Source organism: Oncorhynchus nerka, linkage group LG14, assembly GCF_034236695.1.
Source record: "Oncorhynchus nerka isolate Pitt River linkage group LG14, Oner_Uvic_2.0, whole genome shotgun sequence".
Lineage (NCBI taxonomy): Eukaryota > Metazoa > Chordata > Actinopteri > Salmoniformes > Salmonidae > Oncorhynchus > Oncorhynchus nerka.
Genome location: NC_088409.1, coordinates 19,770,939 through 19,790,480, shown reverse-complemented (window position 1 = coordinate 19,790,480; position 19,542 = coordinate 19,770,939). Strand labels below are relative to the sequence as shown.

Sequence of the window (19,542 nt, the reverse complement as noted above, 5' to 3'; positions counted from 1 at the left end):
GTACAGGTGAGACGAGAGGGCATCACACACACTGTAGAGAGCGACAGAGGGTACAGGTGAGACGAGAGGGCATCACACACACTGTAGAGAGCGACAGAGGGTACAGGTGAGACGAGAGGGCATCACACACACTGTAGAGAGCGACAGAGGGGTACAGGTGAGACGAGAGGGCATCACACACACTGTAGAGAGCGACAGAGGGGTACAGGTGAGACGAGAGGGCATCACACACACTGTAGAGAGCGACAGAGGGGTACAGGTGAGACGAGAGGGCATCACACACACTGTAGAGCGCGACAGAGGGTACAGGTGAGACGAGAGGGCATCACACACACTGTAGAGAGCGACAGAGGGGTACAGGTGAGACGAGAGGGCATCACACACACTGTAGAGAGCGACAGAGGGTACAGGTGAGACGAGAGGGCATCACACACACTGTAGAGAGCGACAGAGGGGTACAGGTGAGACGAGAGGGCATCACACACACTGTAGAGAGCGACAGAGGGGTACAGGTGAGACGAGAGGGCATCACACACACTGTAGAGAGCGACAGAGGGTACAGGTGAGACGAGAGGGCATCACACACACTGTAGAGAGCGACAGAGGGGTACAGGTGAGACGAGAGGGCATCACACACACTGTAGAGAGCGACAGAGGGGTACAGGTGAGACGAGAGGGCATCACACACACTGTAGAGAGCGACAGAGGGGTACAGGTGAGACGAGAGGGCATCACACACACTGTAGAGAGCGACAGAGGGGTACAGGTGAGACGAGAGGGCATCACACACACTGTAGAGAGCGACAGAGGGGTACAGGTGAGAGAGAGGGCATCACACACACTGTAGAGAGCGACAGAGGGGTACAGGTGAGAGAGAGGGCATCACACACACTGTAGAGAGCGACAGAGGGGTACAGGTGAGACGAGAGGGCATCACACACACTGTAGAGAGCGACAGAGGGTACAGGTGAGACGAGAGGGCATCACACACACTGTAGAGAGCGACAGAGGGTACAGGTGAGACGAGAGGGCATCACACACTGTAGAGAGCGACAGAGGGGTACAGGTGAGAGAGAGGGCATCACACACACTGTAGAGAGCGACAGAGGGGTACAGGTGAGACGAGAGGGCATCACACACACTGTAGAGAGCGACAGAGGGTACAGGTGAGACGAGAGGGCATCACACACACTGTAGAGAGCGACAGAGGGGTACAGGTGAGACGAGAGGGCATCACACACACTGTAGAGAGCGACAGAGGGGTACAGGTGAGACGAGAGGGCATCACACACACTGTAGAGAGCGACAGAGGGTACAGGTGAGACGAGAGGGCATCACACACACTGTAGAGAGCGACAGAGGGGTACAGGTGAGACGAGAGGGCATCACACACACTGTAGAGAGCGACAGAGGGGTACAGGTGAGACGAGAGGGCATCACACACACTGTAGAGAGCGACAGAGGGGTACAGGTGAGACGAGAGGGCATCACACACACTGTAGAGAGCGACAGAGGGGTACAGGTGAGACGAGAGGGCATCACACACACTGTAGAGAGCGACAGAGGGTACAGGTGAGACGAGAGGGCATCACACACACTGTAGAGAGCGACAGAGGGGTACAGGTGAGACGAGAGGGCATCACACACACTGTAGAGAGCGACAGAGGGGTACAGGTGAGACGAGAGGGCATCACACACACTGTAGAGAGCGACAGAGGGGTACAGGTGAGACGAGAGGGCATCACACACACTGTAGAGAGCGACAGAGGGGTACAGGTGAGACGAGAGGGCATCACACACACTGTAGAGAGCGACAGAGGGGTACAGGTGAGAGAGAGGGCATCACACACACTGTAGAGAGCGACAGAGGGGTACAGGTGAGAGAGAGGGCATCACACACACTGTAGAGAGCGACAGAGGGTACAGGTGAGACGAGAGGGCATCACACACACTGTAGAGAGCGACAGAGGGTACAGGTGAGACGAGAGGGCATCACACACACTGTAGAGAGCGACAGAGGGGTACAGGTGAGAGAGAGGGCATCACACACACTGTAGAGAGCGACAGAGGGGTACAGGTGAGACGAGAGGGCATCACACACACTGTAGAGAGCGACAGAGGGGTACAGGTGAGAGAGAGGGCATCACACACACTGTAGAGAGCGACAGAGGGGTACAGGTGAGACGAGAGGGCATCACACACACTGTAGAGAGCGACAGAGGGTACAGGTGAGACGAGAGGGCATCACACACACTGTAGAGAGCGACAGAGGGGTACAGGTGAGACGAGAGGGTATCACACACACTGTAGAGAGCGACAGAGGGGTACAGGTGAGAGAGAGGGCATCACACACACTGTAGAGCGCGACAGAGGGTACAGGTGAGACGAGAGGGCATCACACACACTGTAGAGAGCGACAGAGGGGTACAGGTGAGGAGAGGGCATCACACACACTGTAGAGAGCGACAGAGGGGTACAGGTGAGACGAGAGGGCATCACACACACTGTAGAGAGCGACAGAGGGGTACAGGTGAGACGAGAGGGCATCACACACACTGTAGAGAGCGACAGAGGGGTACAGGTGAGACGAGAGGGCATCACACACACTGTAGAGAGCGACAGAGGGGTACAGGTGAGACGAGAGGGCATCACACACACTGTAGAGAGCGACAGAGGGGTACAGGTGAGACGAGAGGGCATCACACACACTGTAGAGAGCGACAGAGGGGTACAGGTGAGACGAGAGGGCATCACACACACTGTAGAGAGCGACAGAGGGGTACAGGTGAGACGAGAGGGCATCACACACACTGTAGAGAGCGACAGAGGGGTACAGGTGAGACGAGAGGGCATCACACACACTGTAGAGAGCGACAGAGGGGTACAGGTGAGAGAGAGGGCATCACACACACTGTAGAGAGCGACAGAGGGTACAGGTGAGACGAGAGGGCATCACACACACTGTAGAGAGCGACAGAGGGTACAGGTGAGACGAGAGGGCATCACACACACTGTAGAGAGCGACAGAGGGGTACAGGTGAGACGAGAGGGCATCACACACACTGTAGAGAGCGACAGAGGGGTACAGGTGAGAGAGAGGGCATCACACACACTGTAGAGAGCGACAGAGGGGTACAGGTGAGACGAGAGGGCATCACACACACTGTAGAGAGCGACAGAGGGGTACAGGTGAGACGAGAGGGCATCACACACACTGTAGAGAGCGACAGAGGGGTACAGGTGAGACGAGAGGGCATCACACACACTGTAGAGAGCGACAGAGGGTACAGGTGAGACGAGAGGGCATCACACACACTGTAGAGAGCGACAGAGGGTACAGGTGAGACGAGAGGGCATCACACACACTGTAGAGAGCGACAGAGGGGTACAGGTGAGACGAGAGGGCATCACACACACTGTAGAGAGCGACAGAGGGGTACAGGTGAGACGAGAGGGCATCACACACACTGTAGAGAGCGACAGAGGGTACAGGTGAGACGAGAGGGCATCACACACACTGTAGAGAGCGACAGAGGGGTACAGGTGAGACGAGAGGGCATCACACACACTGTAGAGAGCGACAGAGGGTACAGGTGAGACGAGAGGGCATCACACACACTGTAGAGAGCGACAGAGGGGTACAGGTGAGACGAGAGGGCATCACACACACTGTAGAGAGCGACAGAGGGTACAGGTGAGACGAGAGGGCATCACACACACTGTAGAGAGCGACAGAGGGTACAGGTGAGACGAGAGGGCATCACACACACTGTAGAGAGCGACAGAGGGGTACAGGTGAGACGAGAGGGCATCACACACACTGTAGAGAGCGACAGAGGGGTACAGGTGAGACGAGAGGGCATCACACACACTGTAGAGAGCGACAGAGGGGTACAGGTGAGACGAGAGGGCATCACACACACTGTAGAGAGCGACAGAGGGGTACAGGTGAGACGAGAGGGCATCACACACACTGTAGAGAGCGACAGAGGGGTACAGGTGAGAGAGAGGGCATCACACACACTGTAGAGAGCGACAGAGGGGTACAGGTGAGAGAGAGGGCATCACACACACTGTAGAGAGCGACAGAGGGGTACAGGTGAGACGAGAGGGCATCACACACACTGTAGAGAGCGACAGAGGGTACAGGTGAGACGAGAGGGCATCACACACACTGTAGAGAGCGACAGAGGGTACAGGTGAGACGAGAGGGCATCACACACACTGTAGAGAGCGACAGAGGGGTACAGGTGAGAGAGAGGGCATCACACACACTGTAGAGAGCGACAGAGGGTACAGGTGAGACGAGAGGGCATCACACACACTGTAGAGAGAGCGACAGAGGGGTACAGGTGAGACGAGAGGGCATCACACACACTGTAGAGAGCGACAGAGGGGTACAGGTGAGACGAGAGGGCATCACACACACTGTAGAGAGCGACAGAGGGTACAGGTGAGACGAGAGGGCATCACACACACTGTAGAGAGCGACAGAGGGTACAGGTGAGACGAGAGGGCATCACACACACTGTAGAGAGCGACAGAGGGGTACAGGTGAGACGAGAGGGCATCACACACACTGTAGAGAGCGACAGAGGGTACAGGTGAGACGAGAGGGCATCACACACACTGTAGAGAGCGACAGAGGGTACAGGTGAGACGAGAGGGCATCACACACACTGTAGAGAGCGACAGAGGGTACAGGTGAGACGAGAGGGCATCACACACACTGTAGAGAGCGACAGAGGGTACAGGTGAGACGAGAGGGCATCACACACACTGTAGAGAGCGACAGAGGGGTACAGGTGAGACGAGAGGGCATCACACACACTGTAGAGAGCGACAGAGGGGTACAGGTGAGACGAGAGGGCATCACACACACTGTAGAGAGCGACAGAGGGTACAGGTGAGACGAGAGGGCATCACACACACTGTAGAGAGCGACAGAGGGGTACAGGTGAGACGAGAGGGCATCACACACACTGTAGAGAGCGACAGAGGGGTACAGGTGAGAGAGAGGGCATCACACACACTGTAGAGAGCGACAGAGGGGTACAGGTGAGAGAGAGGGCATCACACACACTGTAGAGAGCGACAGAGGGGTACAGGTGAGACGAGAGGGCATCACACACACTGTAGAGAGACAGAGGGTACAGGTGAGACGAGAGGGCATCACACACACTGTAGAGAGCGACAGAGGGTACAGGTGAGACGAGAGGGCATCACACACACTGTAGAGAGCGACAGAGGGGTACAGGTGAGAGAGAGGGCATCACACACACTGTAGAGAGCGACAGAGGGGTACAGGTGAGACGAGAGGGCATCACACACACTGTAGAGAGCGACAGAGGGGTACAGGTGAGAGAGAGGGCATCACACACACTGTAGAGAGCGACAGAGGGGTACAGGTGAGACGAGAGGGCATCACACACACTGTAGAGAGCGACAGAGGGTACAGGTGAGACGAGAGGGCATCACACACACTGTAGAGAGCGACAGAGGGGTACAGGTGAGACGAGAGGGCATCACACACACTGTAGAGAGCGACAGAGGGTACAGGTGAGACGAGAGGGCATCACACACTGTAGAGAGCGACAGAGGGGTACAGGTGAGACGAGAGGGCATCACACACACTGTAGAGAGCGACAGAGGGGTACAGGTGAGACGAGAGGGCATCACACACACTGTAGAGAGCGACAGAGGGGTACAGGTGAGAGAGAGGGCATCACACACACTGTAGAGAGCGACAGAGGGTACAGGTGAGAGAGAGGGCATCACACACACTGTAGAGAGCGACAGAGGGGTACAGGTGAGACGAGAGGGCATCACACACACTGTAGAGAGCGACAGAGGGTACAGGTGAGACGAGAGGGCATCACACACACTGTAGAGAGCGACAGAGGGTACAGGTGAGACGAGAGGGCATCACACACACTGTAGAGAGCGACAGAGGGTACAGGTGAGAGAGAGGGCATCACACACACTGTAGAGAGCGACAGAGGGTACAGGTGAGACGAGAGGGCATCACACACACTGTAGAGAGCGACAGAGGGGTACAGGTGAGACGAGAGGGCATCACACACACTGTAGAGAGCGACAGAGGGGTACAGGTGAGACGAGAGGGCATCACACACACTGTAGAGAGCGACAGAGGGGTACAGGTGAGACGAGAGGGCATCACACACTGTAGAGAGCGACAGAGGGTACAGGTGAGACGAGAGGGCATCACACACACTGTAGAGAGCGACAGAGGGTACAGGTGAGACGAGAGGGCATCACACACACTGTAGAGAGCGACAGAGGGGTACAGGTGAGACGAGAGGGCATCACACACACTGTAGAGAGCTGACAGAGGGGTACAGGTGAGAGAGAGGGCATCACACACACTGTAGAGAGACAGAGGGGTACAGGTGAGACGAGAGGGCATCACACACACTGTAGAGAGCGACAGAGGGGTACAGGTGAGACGAGAGGGCATCAAACACACTGTAGAGAGCGACAGAGGGGTACAGGTGAGACGAGAGGGCATCACACACACTGTAGAGCGCGACAGAGGGTACAGGTGAGACGAGAGGGCATCACACACACTGTAGAGAGCGACAGAGGGGTACAGGTGAGAGAGAGGGCATCACACACACTGTAGAGAGCGACAGAGGGGTACAGGTGAGACGAGAGGGCATCACACACACTGTAGAGAGCGACAGAGGGGTACAGGTGAGACGAGAGGGCATCAAACACACTGTAGAGAGCGACAGAGGGGTACAGGTGAGACGAGAGGGCATCACACACACTGTAGAGCGCGACAGAGGGTACAGGTGAGACGAGAGGGCATCACACACACTGTAGAGAGCGACAGAGGGGTACAGGTGAGACGAGAGGGCATCACACACACTGTAGAGAGCGACAGAGGGTACAGGTGAGACGAGAGGGCATCACACACACTGTAGAGAGCGACAGAGGGGTACAGGTGAGACGAGAGGGCATCACACACACTGTAGAGAGCGACAGAGGGGTACAGGTGAGACGAGAGGGCATCACACACACTGTAGAGAGCGACAGAGGGGTACAGGTGAGACGAGAGGGCATCACACACACTGTAGAGAGCGACAGAGGGTACAGGTGAGACGAGAGGGCATCACACACACTGTAGAGAGCGACAGAGGGGTACAGGTGAGACGAGAGGGCATCACACACACTGTAGAGAGCGACAGAGGGGTACAGGTGAGAGAGAGGGCATCACACACACTGTAGAGAGCGACAGAGGGTACAGGTGAGACGAGAGTGCATCACACACACTGTAGAGAGCGACAGAGGGGTACAGGTGAGACGAGAGGGCATCACACACACTGTAGAGAGCGACAGAGGGGTACAGGTGAGAGAGAGGGCATCACACACACTGTAGAGAGCGACAGAGGGGTACAGGTGAGAGAGAGGGCATCACACACACTGTAGAGAGCGACAGAGGGGTACAGGTGAGACGAGAGGGCATCACACACACTGTAGAGAGCGACAGAGGGGTACAGGTGAGACGAGAGGGCATCACACACACTGTAGAGAGCGACAGAGGGGTACAGGTGAGACGAGAGGGCATCACACACACTGTAGAGAGCGACAGAGGGGTACAGGTGAGACGAGAGGGCATCACACACACTGTAGAGAGCGACAGAGGGGTACAGGTGAGACGAGAGGGCATCACACACACTGTAGAGAGCGACAGAGGGGTACAGGTGAGACGAGAGGGCATCACACACACTGTAGAGAGCGACAGAGGGGTACAGGTGAGACGAGAGGGCATCACACACACTGTAGAGAGCGACAGAGGGGTACAGGTGAGAGAGAGGGCATCACACACACTGTAGAGAGCGACAGAGGGGTACAGGTGAGAGAGAGGGCATCACACACACTGTAGAGAGCGACAGAGGGGTACAGGTGAGACGAGAGGGCATCACACACACTGTAGAGAGCGACAGAGGGTACAGGTGAGACGAGAGGGCATCACACACACTGTAGAGAGCGACAGAGGGTACAGGTGAGACGAGAGGGCATCACACACACTGTAGAGAGCGACAGAGGGGTACAGGTGAGACGAGAGGGCATCACACACACTGTAGAGAGCGACAGAGGGTACAGGTGAGACGAGAGGGCATCACACACACTGTAGAGAGCGACAGAGGGGTACAGGTGAGACGAGAGGGCATCACACACACTGTAGAGAGCGACAGAGGGTACAGGTGAGACGAGAGGGCATCACACACACTGTAGAGAGCGACAGAGGGGTACAGGTGAGACGAGAGGGCATCACACACACTGTAGAGCGACAGAGGGTACAGGTGAGACGAGAGGGCATCACACACACTGTAGAGAGCGACAGAGGGGTACAGGTGAGACGAGAGGGCATCACACACACTGTAGAGAGCGACAGAGGGGTACAGGTGAGACGAGAGGGCATCACACACACTGTAGAGAGCGACAGAGGGGTACAGGTGAGACGAGAGGGCATCACACACACTGTAGAGAGCGACAGAGGGGTACAGGTGAGACGAGAGGGCATCACACACACTGTAGAGAGCGACAGAGGGGTACAGGTGAGACGAGAGGGCATCACACACACTGTAGAGAGCGACAGAGGGGTACAGGTGAGACGAGAGGGCATCACACACACTGTAGAGCGCGACAGAGGGGCACAGGTGAGACGAGAGGGCATCACACACACTGTAGAGAGCGACAGAGGGTACAGGTGAGACGAGGGCATCACACACACTGTAGAGAGCGACAGAGGGGTACAGGTGAGACGAGAGGGCATCACACACACTGTAGAGAGCGACAGAGGGTACAGGTGAGACGAGAGGGCATCACACACACTGTAGAGAGCGACAGAGGGGTACAGGTGAGACGAGAGGGCATCACACACACTGTAGAGAGCGACAGAGGGTACAGGTGAGACGAGAGGGCATCACACACACTGTAGAGAGCGACAGAGGGGTACAGGTGAGACGAGAGGGCATCACACACACTGTAGAGAGCGACAGAGGGTACAGGTGAGACGAGAGGGCATCACACACACTGTAGAGAGCGACAGAGGGGTACAGGTGAGACGAGAGGGCATCACACACACTGTAGAGAGCGACAGAGGGGTACAGGTGAGACGAGAGGGCATCACACACACTGTAGAGAGCGACAGAGGGGTACAGGTGAGACGAGAGGGCATCACACACACTGTAGAGAGCGACAGAGGGGTACAGGTGAGACGAGAGGGCATCACACACACTGTAGAGAGCGACAGAGGGGTACAGGTGAGACGAGAGGGCATCACACACACTGTAGAGAGCGACAGAGGGTACAGGTGAGAGAGAGGGCATCACACACACTGTAGAGAGCGACAGAGGGTACAGGTGAGACGAGAGGCATCACACACACTGTAGAGAGCGACAGAGGGTACAGGTGAGACGAGAGGGCATCACACACACTGTAGAGAGCGACAGAGGGGTACAGGTGAGAGAGAGGGCATCACACACACTGTAGAGAGCGACAGAGGGTACAGGTGAGAGAGAGGGCATCACACACACTGTAGAGAGCGACAGAGGGGTACAGGTGAGACGAGAGGGCATCACACACACTGTAGAGAGCGACAGAGGGGTACAGGTGAGACGAGAGGGCATCACACACACTGCAGAGAGCGACAGAGGGTACAGGTGAGACGAGAGGGCATCACACACACTGTAGAGAGCGACAGAGGGGTACAGGTGAGACGAGAGGGCATCACACACACTGTAGAGAGCGACAGAGGGTACAGGTGAGACGAGAGGGCATCACACACACTGTAGAGAGCGACAGAGGGTACAGGTGAGAGAGAGGGCATCACACACACTGTAGAGAGCGACAGAGGGTACAGGTGAGACGAGAGGGCATCACACACACTGTAGAGAGCGACAGAGGGGTACAGGTGAGACGAGAGGGCATCACACACACTGTAGAGAGCGACAGAGGGGTACAGGTGAGACGAGAGGGCATCACACACACTGTAGAGAGCGACAGAGGGGTACAGGTGAGACGAGAGGGCATCACACACACTGTAGAGAGCGACAGAGGGGTACAGGTGAGACGAGAGGGCATCACACACACTGTAGAGAGCGACAGAGGGTACAGGTGAGACGAGAGGGCATCACACACACTGTAGAGAGCGACAGAGGGGTACAGGTGAGACGAGAGGGCATCACACACACTGTAGAGAGCGACAGAGGGGTACAGGTGAGACGAGAGGGCATCACACACACTGTAGAGAGCGACAGAGGGGTACAGGTGAGACGAGAGGGCATCACACACACTGTAGAGAGCGACAGAGGGGTACAGGTGAGACGAGAGGGCATCACACACACTGTAGAGAGCGACAGAGGGGTACAGGTGAGAGAGAGAGGGCATCACACACACTGTAGAGAGCGACAGAGGGGTACAGGTGAGAGAGAGGGCATCACACACACTGTAGAGAGCGACAGAGGGGTACAGGTGAGACGAGAGGGCATCACACACACTGTAGAGAGCGACAGAGGGTACAGGTGAGACGAGAGGGCATCACACACACTGTAGAGAGCGACAGAGGGTACAGGTGAGACGAGAGGGCATCACACACACTGTAGAGAGCGACAGAGGGGTACAGGTGAGAGAGAGGGCATCACACACACTGTAGAGAGCGACAGAGGGGTACAGGTGAGACGAGAGGGCATCACACACACTGTAGAGAGCGACAGAGGGGTACAGGTGAGACGAGAGGGCATCACACACACTGTAGAGAGCGACAGAGGGGTACAGGTGAGACGAGAGGGCATCACACACACTGTAGAGAGCGACAGAGGGGTACAGGTGAGACGAGAGGGCATCACACACACTGTAGAGAGCGACAGAGGGTACAGGTGAGACGAGAGGGCATCACACACACTGTAGAGAGCGACAGAGGGGTACAGGTGAGACGAGAGGGCATCACACACACTGTAGAGAGCGACAGAGGGTACAGGTGAGACGAGAGGGCATCACACACACTGTAGAGAGCGACAGAGGGGTACAGGTGAGACGAGAGGGCATCACACACACTGTAGAGAGCGACAGAGGGGTACAGGTGAGACGAGAGGGCATCACACACACTGTAGAGAGCGACAGAGGGGTACAGGTGAGACGAGAGGGCATCACACACACTGTAGAGAGCGACAGAGGGGTACAGGTGAGACGAGAGGGCATCACACACACTGTAGAGAGCGACAGAGGGGTACAGGTGAGACGAGAGGGCATCACACACACTGTAGAGAGCGACAGAGGGTACAGGTGAGACGAGAGGGCATCACACACACTGTAGAGAGCGACAGAGGGGTACAGGTGAGACGAGAGGGCATCACACACACTGTAGAGAGCGACAGAGGGGTACAGGTGAGAGAGAGGGCATCACACACACTGTAGAGAGCGACAGAGGGGTACAGGTGAGAGAGAGGGCATCACACACACTGTAGAGAGCGACAGAGGGGTACAGGTGAGACGAGAGGGCATCACACACACTGTAGAGAGCGACAGAGGGTACAGGTGAGACGAGAGGGCATCACACACACTGTAGAGAGCGACAGAGGGTACAGGTGAGACGAGAGGGCATCACACACACTGTAGAGAGCGACAGAGGGGTACAGGTGAGAGAGAGGGCATCACACACACTGTAGAGAGCGACAGAGGGGTACAGGTGAGACGAGAGGGCATCACACACACTGTAGAGAGCGACAGAGGGGTACAGGTGAGAGAGAGGGCATCACACACACTGTAGAGAGCGACAGAGGGTACAGGTGAGACGAGAGGGCATCACACACACTGTAGAGAGCGACAGAGGGTACAGGTGAGACGAGAGGGCATCACACACACTGTAGAGAGCGACAGAGGGGTACAGGTGAGACGAGAGGGTATCACACACACTGTAGAGAGCGACAGAGGGGTACAGGTGAGAGAGAGGGCATCACACACACTGTAGAGCGCGACAGAGGGTACAGGTGAGACGAGAGGGCATCACACACACTGTAGAGAGCGACAGAGGGGTACAGGTGAGAGAGAGGGCATCACACACACTGTAGAGAGCGACAGAGGGGTACAGGTGAGACGAGAGGGCATCACACACACTGTAGAGAGCGACAGAGGGGTACAGGTGAGACGAGAGGGCATCACACACACTGTAGAGAGCGACAGAGGGGTACAGGTGAGACGAGAGGGCATCACACACACTGTAGAGAGCGACAGAGGGGTACAGGTGAGAGAGAGGGCATCACACACACTGTAGAGAGCGACAGAGGGGTACAGGTGAGACGAGAGGGCATCACACACACTGTAGAGAGCGACAGAGGGGTACAGGTGAGACGAGAGGGCATCACACACACTGTAGAGAGCGACAGAGGGGTACAGGTGAGACGAGAGGGCATCACACACACTGTAGAGAGCGACAGAGGGGTACAGGTGAGACGAGAGGGCATCACACACACTGTAGAGAGCGACAGAGGGGTACAGGTGAGAGAGAGGGCATCACACACACTGTAGAGAGCGACAGAGGGTACAGGTGAGACGAGAGTGCATCACACACACTGTAGAGAGCGACAGAGGGGTACAGGTGAGACGAGAGGGCATCACACACACTGTAGAGAGCGACAGAGGGGTACAGGTGAGAGAGAGGGCATCACACACACTGTAGAGAGCGACAGAGGGTACAGGTGAGAGAGAGGGCATCACACACACTGTAGAGAGCGACAGAGGGGTACAGGTGAGACGAGAGGGCATCACACACACTGTAGAGAGCGACAGAGGGGTACAGGTGAGACGAGAGGGCATCACACACACTGTAGAGAGCGACAGAGGGGTACAGGTGAGACGAGAGGGCATCACACACACTGTAGAGAGCGACAGAGGGTACAGGTGAGACGAGAGGGCATCACACACACTGTAGAGAGCGACAGAGGGTACAGGTGAGACGAGAGGGCATCACACACACTGTAGAGAGCGACAGAGGTACAGGTGAGACGAGAGGGCATCACACACACTGTAGAGAGCGACAGAGGGGTACAGGTGAGACGAGAGGGCATCACACACTGTAGAGCGCGACAGAGGGTACAGGTGAGACGAGAGGGCATCACACACACTGTAGAGAGCGACAGAGGGGTACAGGTGAGAGAGAGGGCATCACACACACTGTAGAGAGCGACAGAGGGTACAGGTGAGACGAGAGGGCATCACACACACTGTAGAGAGCGACAGAGGGGTACAGGTGAGACGAGAGGGCATCACACACACTGTAGAGAGCGACAGAGGGGTACAGGTGAGACGAGAGGGCATCACACACACTGTAGAGAGCGACAGAGGGTACAGGTGAGACGAGAGGGCATCACACACACTGTAGAGAGCGACAGAGGGGTACAGGTGAGACGAGAGGGCATCACACACACTGTAGAGAGCGACAGAGGGGTACAGGTGAGAGAGAGGGCATCACACACACTGTAGAGAGCGACAGAGGGGTACAGGTGAGAGAGAGGGCATCACACACACTGTAGAGAGCGACAGAGGGGTACAGGTGAGACGAGAGGGCATCACACACACTGTAGAGAGCGACAGAGGGGTACAGGTGAGACGAGAGGGCATCACACACACTGTAGAGAGCGACAGAGGGGTACAGGTGAGACGAGAGGGCATCACACACACTGTAGAGAGCGACAGAGGGGTACAGGTGAGACGAGAGGGCATCACACACACTGTAGAGAGCGACAGAGGGTACAGGTGAGACGAGAGGGCATCACACACACTGTAGAGAGCGACAGAGGGGTACAGGTGAGACGAGAGGGCATCACACACACTGTAGAGAGCGACAGAGGGGTACAGGTGAGACGAGAGGGCATCACACACACTGTAGAGAGCGACAGAGGGTACAGGTGAGACGAGAGGGCATCACACACACTGTAGAGAGCGACAGAGGGGTACAGGTGAGACGAGAGGGCATCACACACACTGTAGAGAGCGACAGAGGGTACAGGTGAGACGAGAGGGCATCACACACACTGTAGAGAGCGACAGAGGGGTACAGGTGAGACGAGAGGGCATCACACACACTGTAGAGAGCGACAGAGGGGTACAGGTGAGACGAGAGGGCATCACACACACTGTAGAGAGCGACAGAGGGTACAGGTGAGACGAGAGGGCATCACACACACTGTAGAGAGCGACAGAGGGGTACAGGTGAGACGAGAGGGCATCACACACACTGTAGAGAGCGACAGAGGGGTACAGGTGAGACGAGAGGGCATCACACACACTGTAGAGAGCGACAGAGGGGTACAGGTGAGACGAGAGGGCATCACACACACTGTAGAGAGCGACAGAGGGGTACAGGTGAGACGAGAGGGCATCACACACACTGTAGAGAGCGACAGAGGGGTACAGGTGAGAGAGAGGGCATCACACACACTGTAGAGAGCGACAGAGGGTACAGGTGAGAGAGAGGGCATCACACACACTGTAGAGAGCGACAGAGGGGTACAGGTGAGACGAGAGGGCATCACACACACTGTAGAGAGCGACAGAGGGTACAGGTGAGACGAGAGGGCATCACACACACTGTAGAGAGCGACAGAGGGTACAGGTGAGACGAGAGGGCATCACACACACTGTAGAGAGCGACAGAGGGGTACAGGTGAGAGAGAGGGCATCACACACACTGTAGAGAGCGACAGAGGGGTACAGGTGAGACGAGAGGGCATCACACACACTGTAGAGAGCGACAGAGGGGTACAGGTGAGACGAGAGGGCATCACACACACTGTAGAGAGCGACAGAGGGTACAGGTGAGACGAGAGGGCATCACACACACTGTAGAGAGCGACAGAGGGGTATAGGTGAGACGAGAGGGCATCACACACACTGTAGAGCGACAGAGGGTACAGGTGAGACGAGAGGGCATCACACACACTGTAGAGAGCGACAGAGGGGTACAGGTGAGACGAGAGGGCATCACACACACTGTAGAGAGCGACAGAGGGTACAGGTGAGACGAGAGGGCATCACACACACTGTAGAGAGCGACAGAGGGGTACAGGTGAGACGAGAGGGCATCACACACACTGTAGAGAGCGACAGAGGGGTACAGGTGAGACGAGAGGGCATCACACACACTGTAGAGAGCGACAGAGGTACAGGTGAGACGAGAGGGCATCACACACACTGTAGAGAGCGACAGAGGGGTACAGGTGAGACGAGAGGGCATCACACACACTGTAGAGAGCGACAGAGGGGTACAGGTGAGACGAGAGGGCATCACACACACTGTAGAGAGCGACAGAGGGGTACAGGTGAGACGAGAGGGCATCACACACACTGTAGAGAGCGACAGAGGGTACAGGTGAGACGAGAGGGCATCACACACACTGTAGAGAGCGACAGAGGGGTACAGGTGAGAGAGAGGGCATCACACACACTGTAGAGAGCGACAGAGGGGTACAGGTGAGAGAGAGGGCATCACACACACTGTAGAGAGCGACAGAGGGGTACAGGTGAGACGAGAGGGCATCACACACACTGTAGAGAGCGACAGAGGGTACAGGTGAGACGAGAGGGCATCACACACACTGTAGAGAGCGACAGAGGGTACAGGTGAGACGAGAGGGCATCACACACACTGTAGAGAGCGACAGAGGGGTACAGGTGAGAGAGAGGGCATCACACACACTGTAGAGAGCGACAGAGGGGTACAGGTGAGACGAGAGGGCATCACACACACTGTAGAGAGCGACAGAGGGGTACAGGTGAGAGAGAGGGCATCACACACACTGTAGAGAGCGACAGAGGGGTACAGGTGAGACGAGAGGGCATCACACACACTGTAGAGAGCGACAGAGGGTACAGGTGAGACGAGAGGGCATCACACACACTGTAGAGAGCGACAGAGGGGTACAGGTGAGACGAGAGGGTATCACACACACTGTAGAGAGCGACAGAGGGGTACAGGTGAGACGAGAGGGTATCACACACACTGTAGAGAGCGACAGAGGGGTACAGGTGAGACGAGAGGGTATCACACACACTGTAGAGAGCGACAGAGGGGTACAGGTGAGACGAGAGGGTATCACACACACTGTAGAGAGCGACAGAGGGGTACAGGTGAGACGAGAGTGCATCACACAAACTTTCAGAGGTGAGAAACAATGTTAAACTTTTCCTCATTAACTTCAAATCAAAAGCCAATTTGTCATTACGTTCTATTGAAATGAGGTGTGTTCAATGTGTTAGAATGTGTGTGTGAACCAGCCCCCAGACCTGTGTGCACCTGTTGGCATTCTCTCCTCCATTAAAAACAATCCTGTCTCATTAGTGGAATCAGAGCAGACATGGTCCGTCCCCTAATCCTGTCCCCCCTGCCCCCCCAACCCTCAGTCTGATTGACTCAGACATGAGATGAGATGACCAGGATCTCAGGGTCTAATTGAAGAGCTGAATTAGTGATTATAGCCCCCCTCCACACACACCTCTTGCTTCGGGGCACGTTTCCTTTAACAGTAATTTCCGAGCACAAATGTCACACTCCCGTCATGCCACAGGCTCTCATTAGCATTTCTACATTTCCACAGTGCCCGATAACCACGCAGACACAGCCTGCGCAACGCGATAAAGGTTCCCCTCTCGGCCAGCGTGGCCAGATAAAGCATCCCCCCTCTGAGCCCTGTGTGTGACACCAGGGGGAACTAAATAACTGACACAGTGTCCAGAACACCTCTCACAGGTACACTACACTGGCAGAAGTGCTCAGTCTCCATCTCGGTCGCTGTCTTTATCTTTTCACATTTTACACTCCATCTAGACCTCTCATTCACCGTCTCTGTCACAACAGTCACTTATAAAGCCCTGCTAGGTGTTCTGAGTGAGGTGTGTCCTGACCTCCACCACGTCCCAGTGGTGTGTGAATTGCTCCAGGGGGGTGGGGTAGAGACTGAGGGGGGAGAGGGGGGAGGGAGGGAGCACGCTCTCATCCCCAGCCTCCTGCAGGGTGGCCAGCTCATCAGACGAAAACCCTGAAAGAGAGAAAGATTGGTAAGTTTTCTTGGTAAGTTTTCTTGGAGTGTACTTCTTCAAGAACCTGAATATTCATCACATCTGATGACCAGATACCAGTGAGACAGGAAATGTGAGGGCGGAGCCTGACCTGTGAGGGTGGAGAAGAGGAAGCTGATGTAGTCAACATCACGCAGGGTCGCGTCCTGAGACCCTACTGACCAGCCACTCAAAGAGGACCTGAAACGCACACAGGTTACAATGGAGTGAGAGAGGACGGTCTGGAGTGTTGGTGGAGTGAGAGAGGACGGTCTGGAGTGTTGGTGGAGTGAGAGAGGACTGTCTGGAGTGTTGGTGGAGTGAGAGAGGACGGTCTGGAGTGTTGGTGGAGTGAGAGAGGACGGTCTGGAGTGTTGGTGGAGTGAGAGAGGACGGTCTGGAGTGTTGGTGGAGTGAGAGAGGACGGTCTGGAGTGTTGGTGGAGTGAGAGAGGACGGTCTGGAGTGTTGGTGGAGTGAGAGAGGACGGTCTGGAGTGTTGGTGGAGTGAGAGAGGACGGTCTGGAGTGTTGGTGGAGTGAGAGAGGACGGTCTGGAGTGGAGCCCCAACCCCTAGTCTCTACACGCGCGCACACTTCCCCTACCCCTAGACAGGTGTGTGTGTGTGTAACACTACCCCAGAGAAACACTGGGTGTCTCACAAATACACACACATTTGCCGGCGATGAACACTGATAGCGTTATGCAAGGTCGGATGCGTGTGAGGCAAACCACTGGCAAACCACAGCATGACCAAACGGCAAAACATTGCTATGCTCACACACAACAGCACACTAAAGGACCAACACTGCCATCTAAAGGTCCAGTGAACTAGAAATTCCCATCAAGTGCCATCAGCATCAGGCCTTGTTATAAACCATGAGCTCATGACACTGATCTTGTGCCACAACCCTCGACGTGCCTTAATTGGTTGATTGTTTGATTCCATTAAGCTGGCGAACCATCGGTCTGCTGTCTCCCCTCTCTAACCAGGAATGACTGACGGCTCTCTCTCACTCACACTTTTATGAATTGAAAATTCTATTCAGAACATTTTTAAGTGCAAGAGAAACGATGTCAAACCGTAAAGGCCACGTGATGTTGGTCTGCCCTGGAATCATCTAGATGTTTTGAGGATGAAACCTCAACGCTCAAACGTTGTTTAAGTTTAAACCACATGGCACATGACTCTCACATTTCTGTGACACAGGGACCATGTAAGAACATTGGGTTAGTGACAGAGTTTCTGACCTGTAGCTTTGGGAGGTTGCTGGGGTTACCTGAGGTGTATGATGCGTATGAGTGAGGCAGCCAGGCCGGCAGAGACGCGTCCCGCAGTGCAGCAGCGACTCAGATTGGCCAACAGACCCTGTGACATCACAGGCAGGAAGTAGAGTAGCTGGACCAATCGCTGCTGAGATTCAGCCGGTAACAATACCACACTGCCCTCCTGTGGGTCTACACACACACACACACACACACACACACACACACACACACACACACACACACACGTCAATATACAAACTCTACAACAGTGGTTCTCAACTGGTTGTCTCAGGACCCATATTGAACCAGGTTGTCAGTCTTGACCCAATATTCGCGTCAAGAAAAATAATAGTCAAAATACAATTTGGAAAACTATTTTTAATTCTATATTGATATTAAATGTAGCAATTATATGACAAGGGAACAACATTCCCACGTCTTTCATTCTCAATAATTACATTTTGCCCATATTCTTGATTAATAATTTAAATAAACTCACTGGTTTGAGACCACAAAATCAACAAAAATGCTGCTAAAAGCTTTATATAAAAAATAGTGTGATTGAAGAACACTTTTCCAGAGATTAAATTATTTAGAAATGTACATTTATTATTACCTCTATACACTTTCTACCTTGTTAAAGCCGTTAAAGTTCAAACTGTAGTATTTTTTTACCAGTTTGGCTGCTCTACACATCACCAACATCACCAACTACACAGCTCATACACTATAGCAGAGGAGGGCAACTACAGCTCATACACTACAGCAGAGGAGGGCAACTACAGCTCATACACTACAGCAGAGGAGGGCAACTACAGCTCATACACTAGCAGAGGAGGGCAACAGCTCATACACTATAGCAGAGGAGGGCAACTACAGCTCATACACTATAGCAGAGGAGGGCAACTACAGCTCATACACTATAGCAGAGGAGGGCAACTACAGCTCATACACTATAGCAGAGGAGGGCAACTACAGCTCATACACTATAGCAGAGGAGGGCAACTACAGCTCATACACTATAGCAGAGGAGGGCAACTACAGCTCATACACTATAGCAGAGGAGGGCAACTACAGCTCATACACTATAGCAGAGGAGGGCAACTACAGCTCATACACTATAGCAGAGGAGGACAACTACAGCTCATACACTATAGCAGAGGAGGGCAACTACAGCTCATACACTATAGCA

General features: G+C 54.9%; 1 protein-coding gene across 3 annotated transcripts in view; it reads right to left on the bottom strand.

Moving 5' to 3' along the window:
- The window catches only part of tex10 (testis expressed 10), a 40,129-nt gene that overhangs the window by 12,695 nt on the left and 7,892 nt on the right, over positions 1–19,542 (bottom strand). For all 3 annotated transcript variants that reach the window (XM_065027706.1, XM_065027704.1, XM_065027705.1), the window contains exons 11-13: positions 18,362–18,539; positions 17,195–17,283; positions 16,930–17,063 (exon numbers count right to left, since the gene is read on the bottom strand). In XM_065027706.1, the coding sequence (XP_064883778.1) occupies positions 16,930–17,063; positions 17,195–17,283; positions 18,362–18,539 (401 nt within the window). The remainder of the gene's footprint in view (positions 1–16,929; positions 17,064–17,194; positions 17,284–18,361; positions 18,540–19,542) is intronic.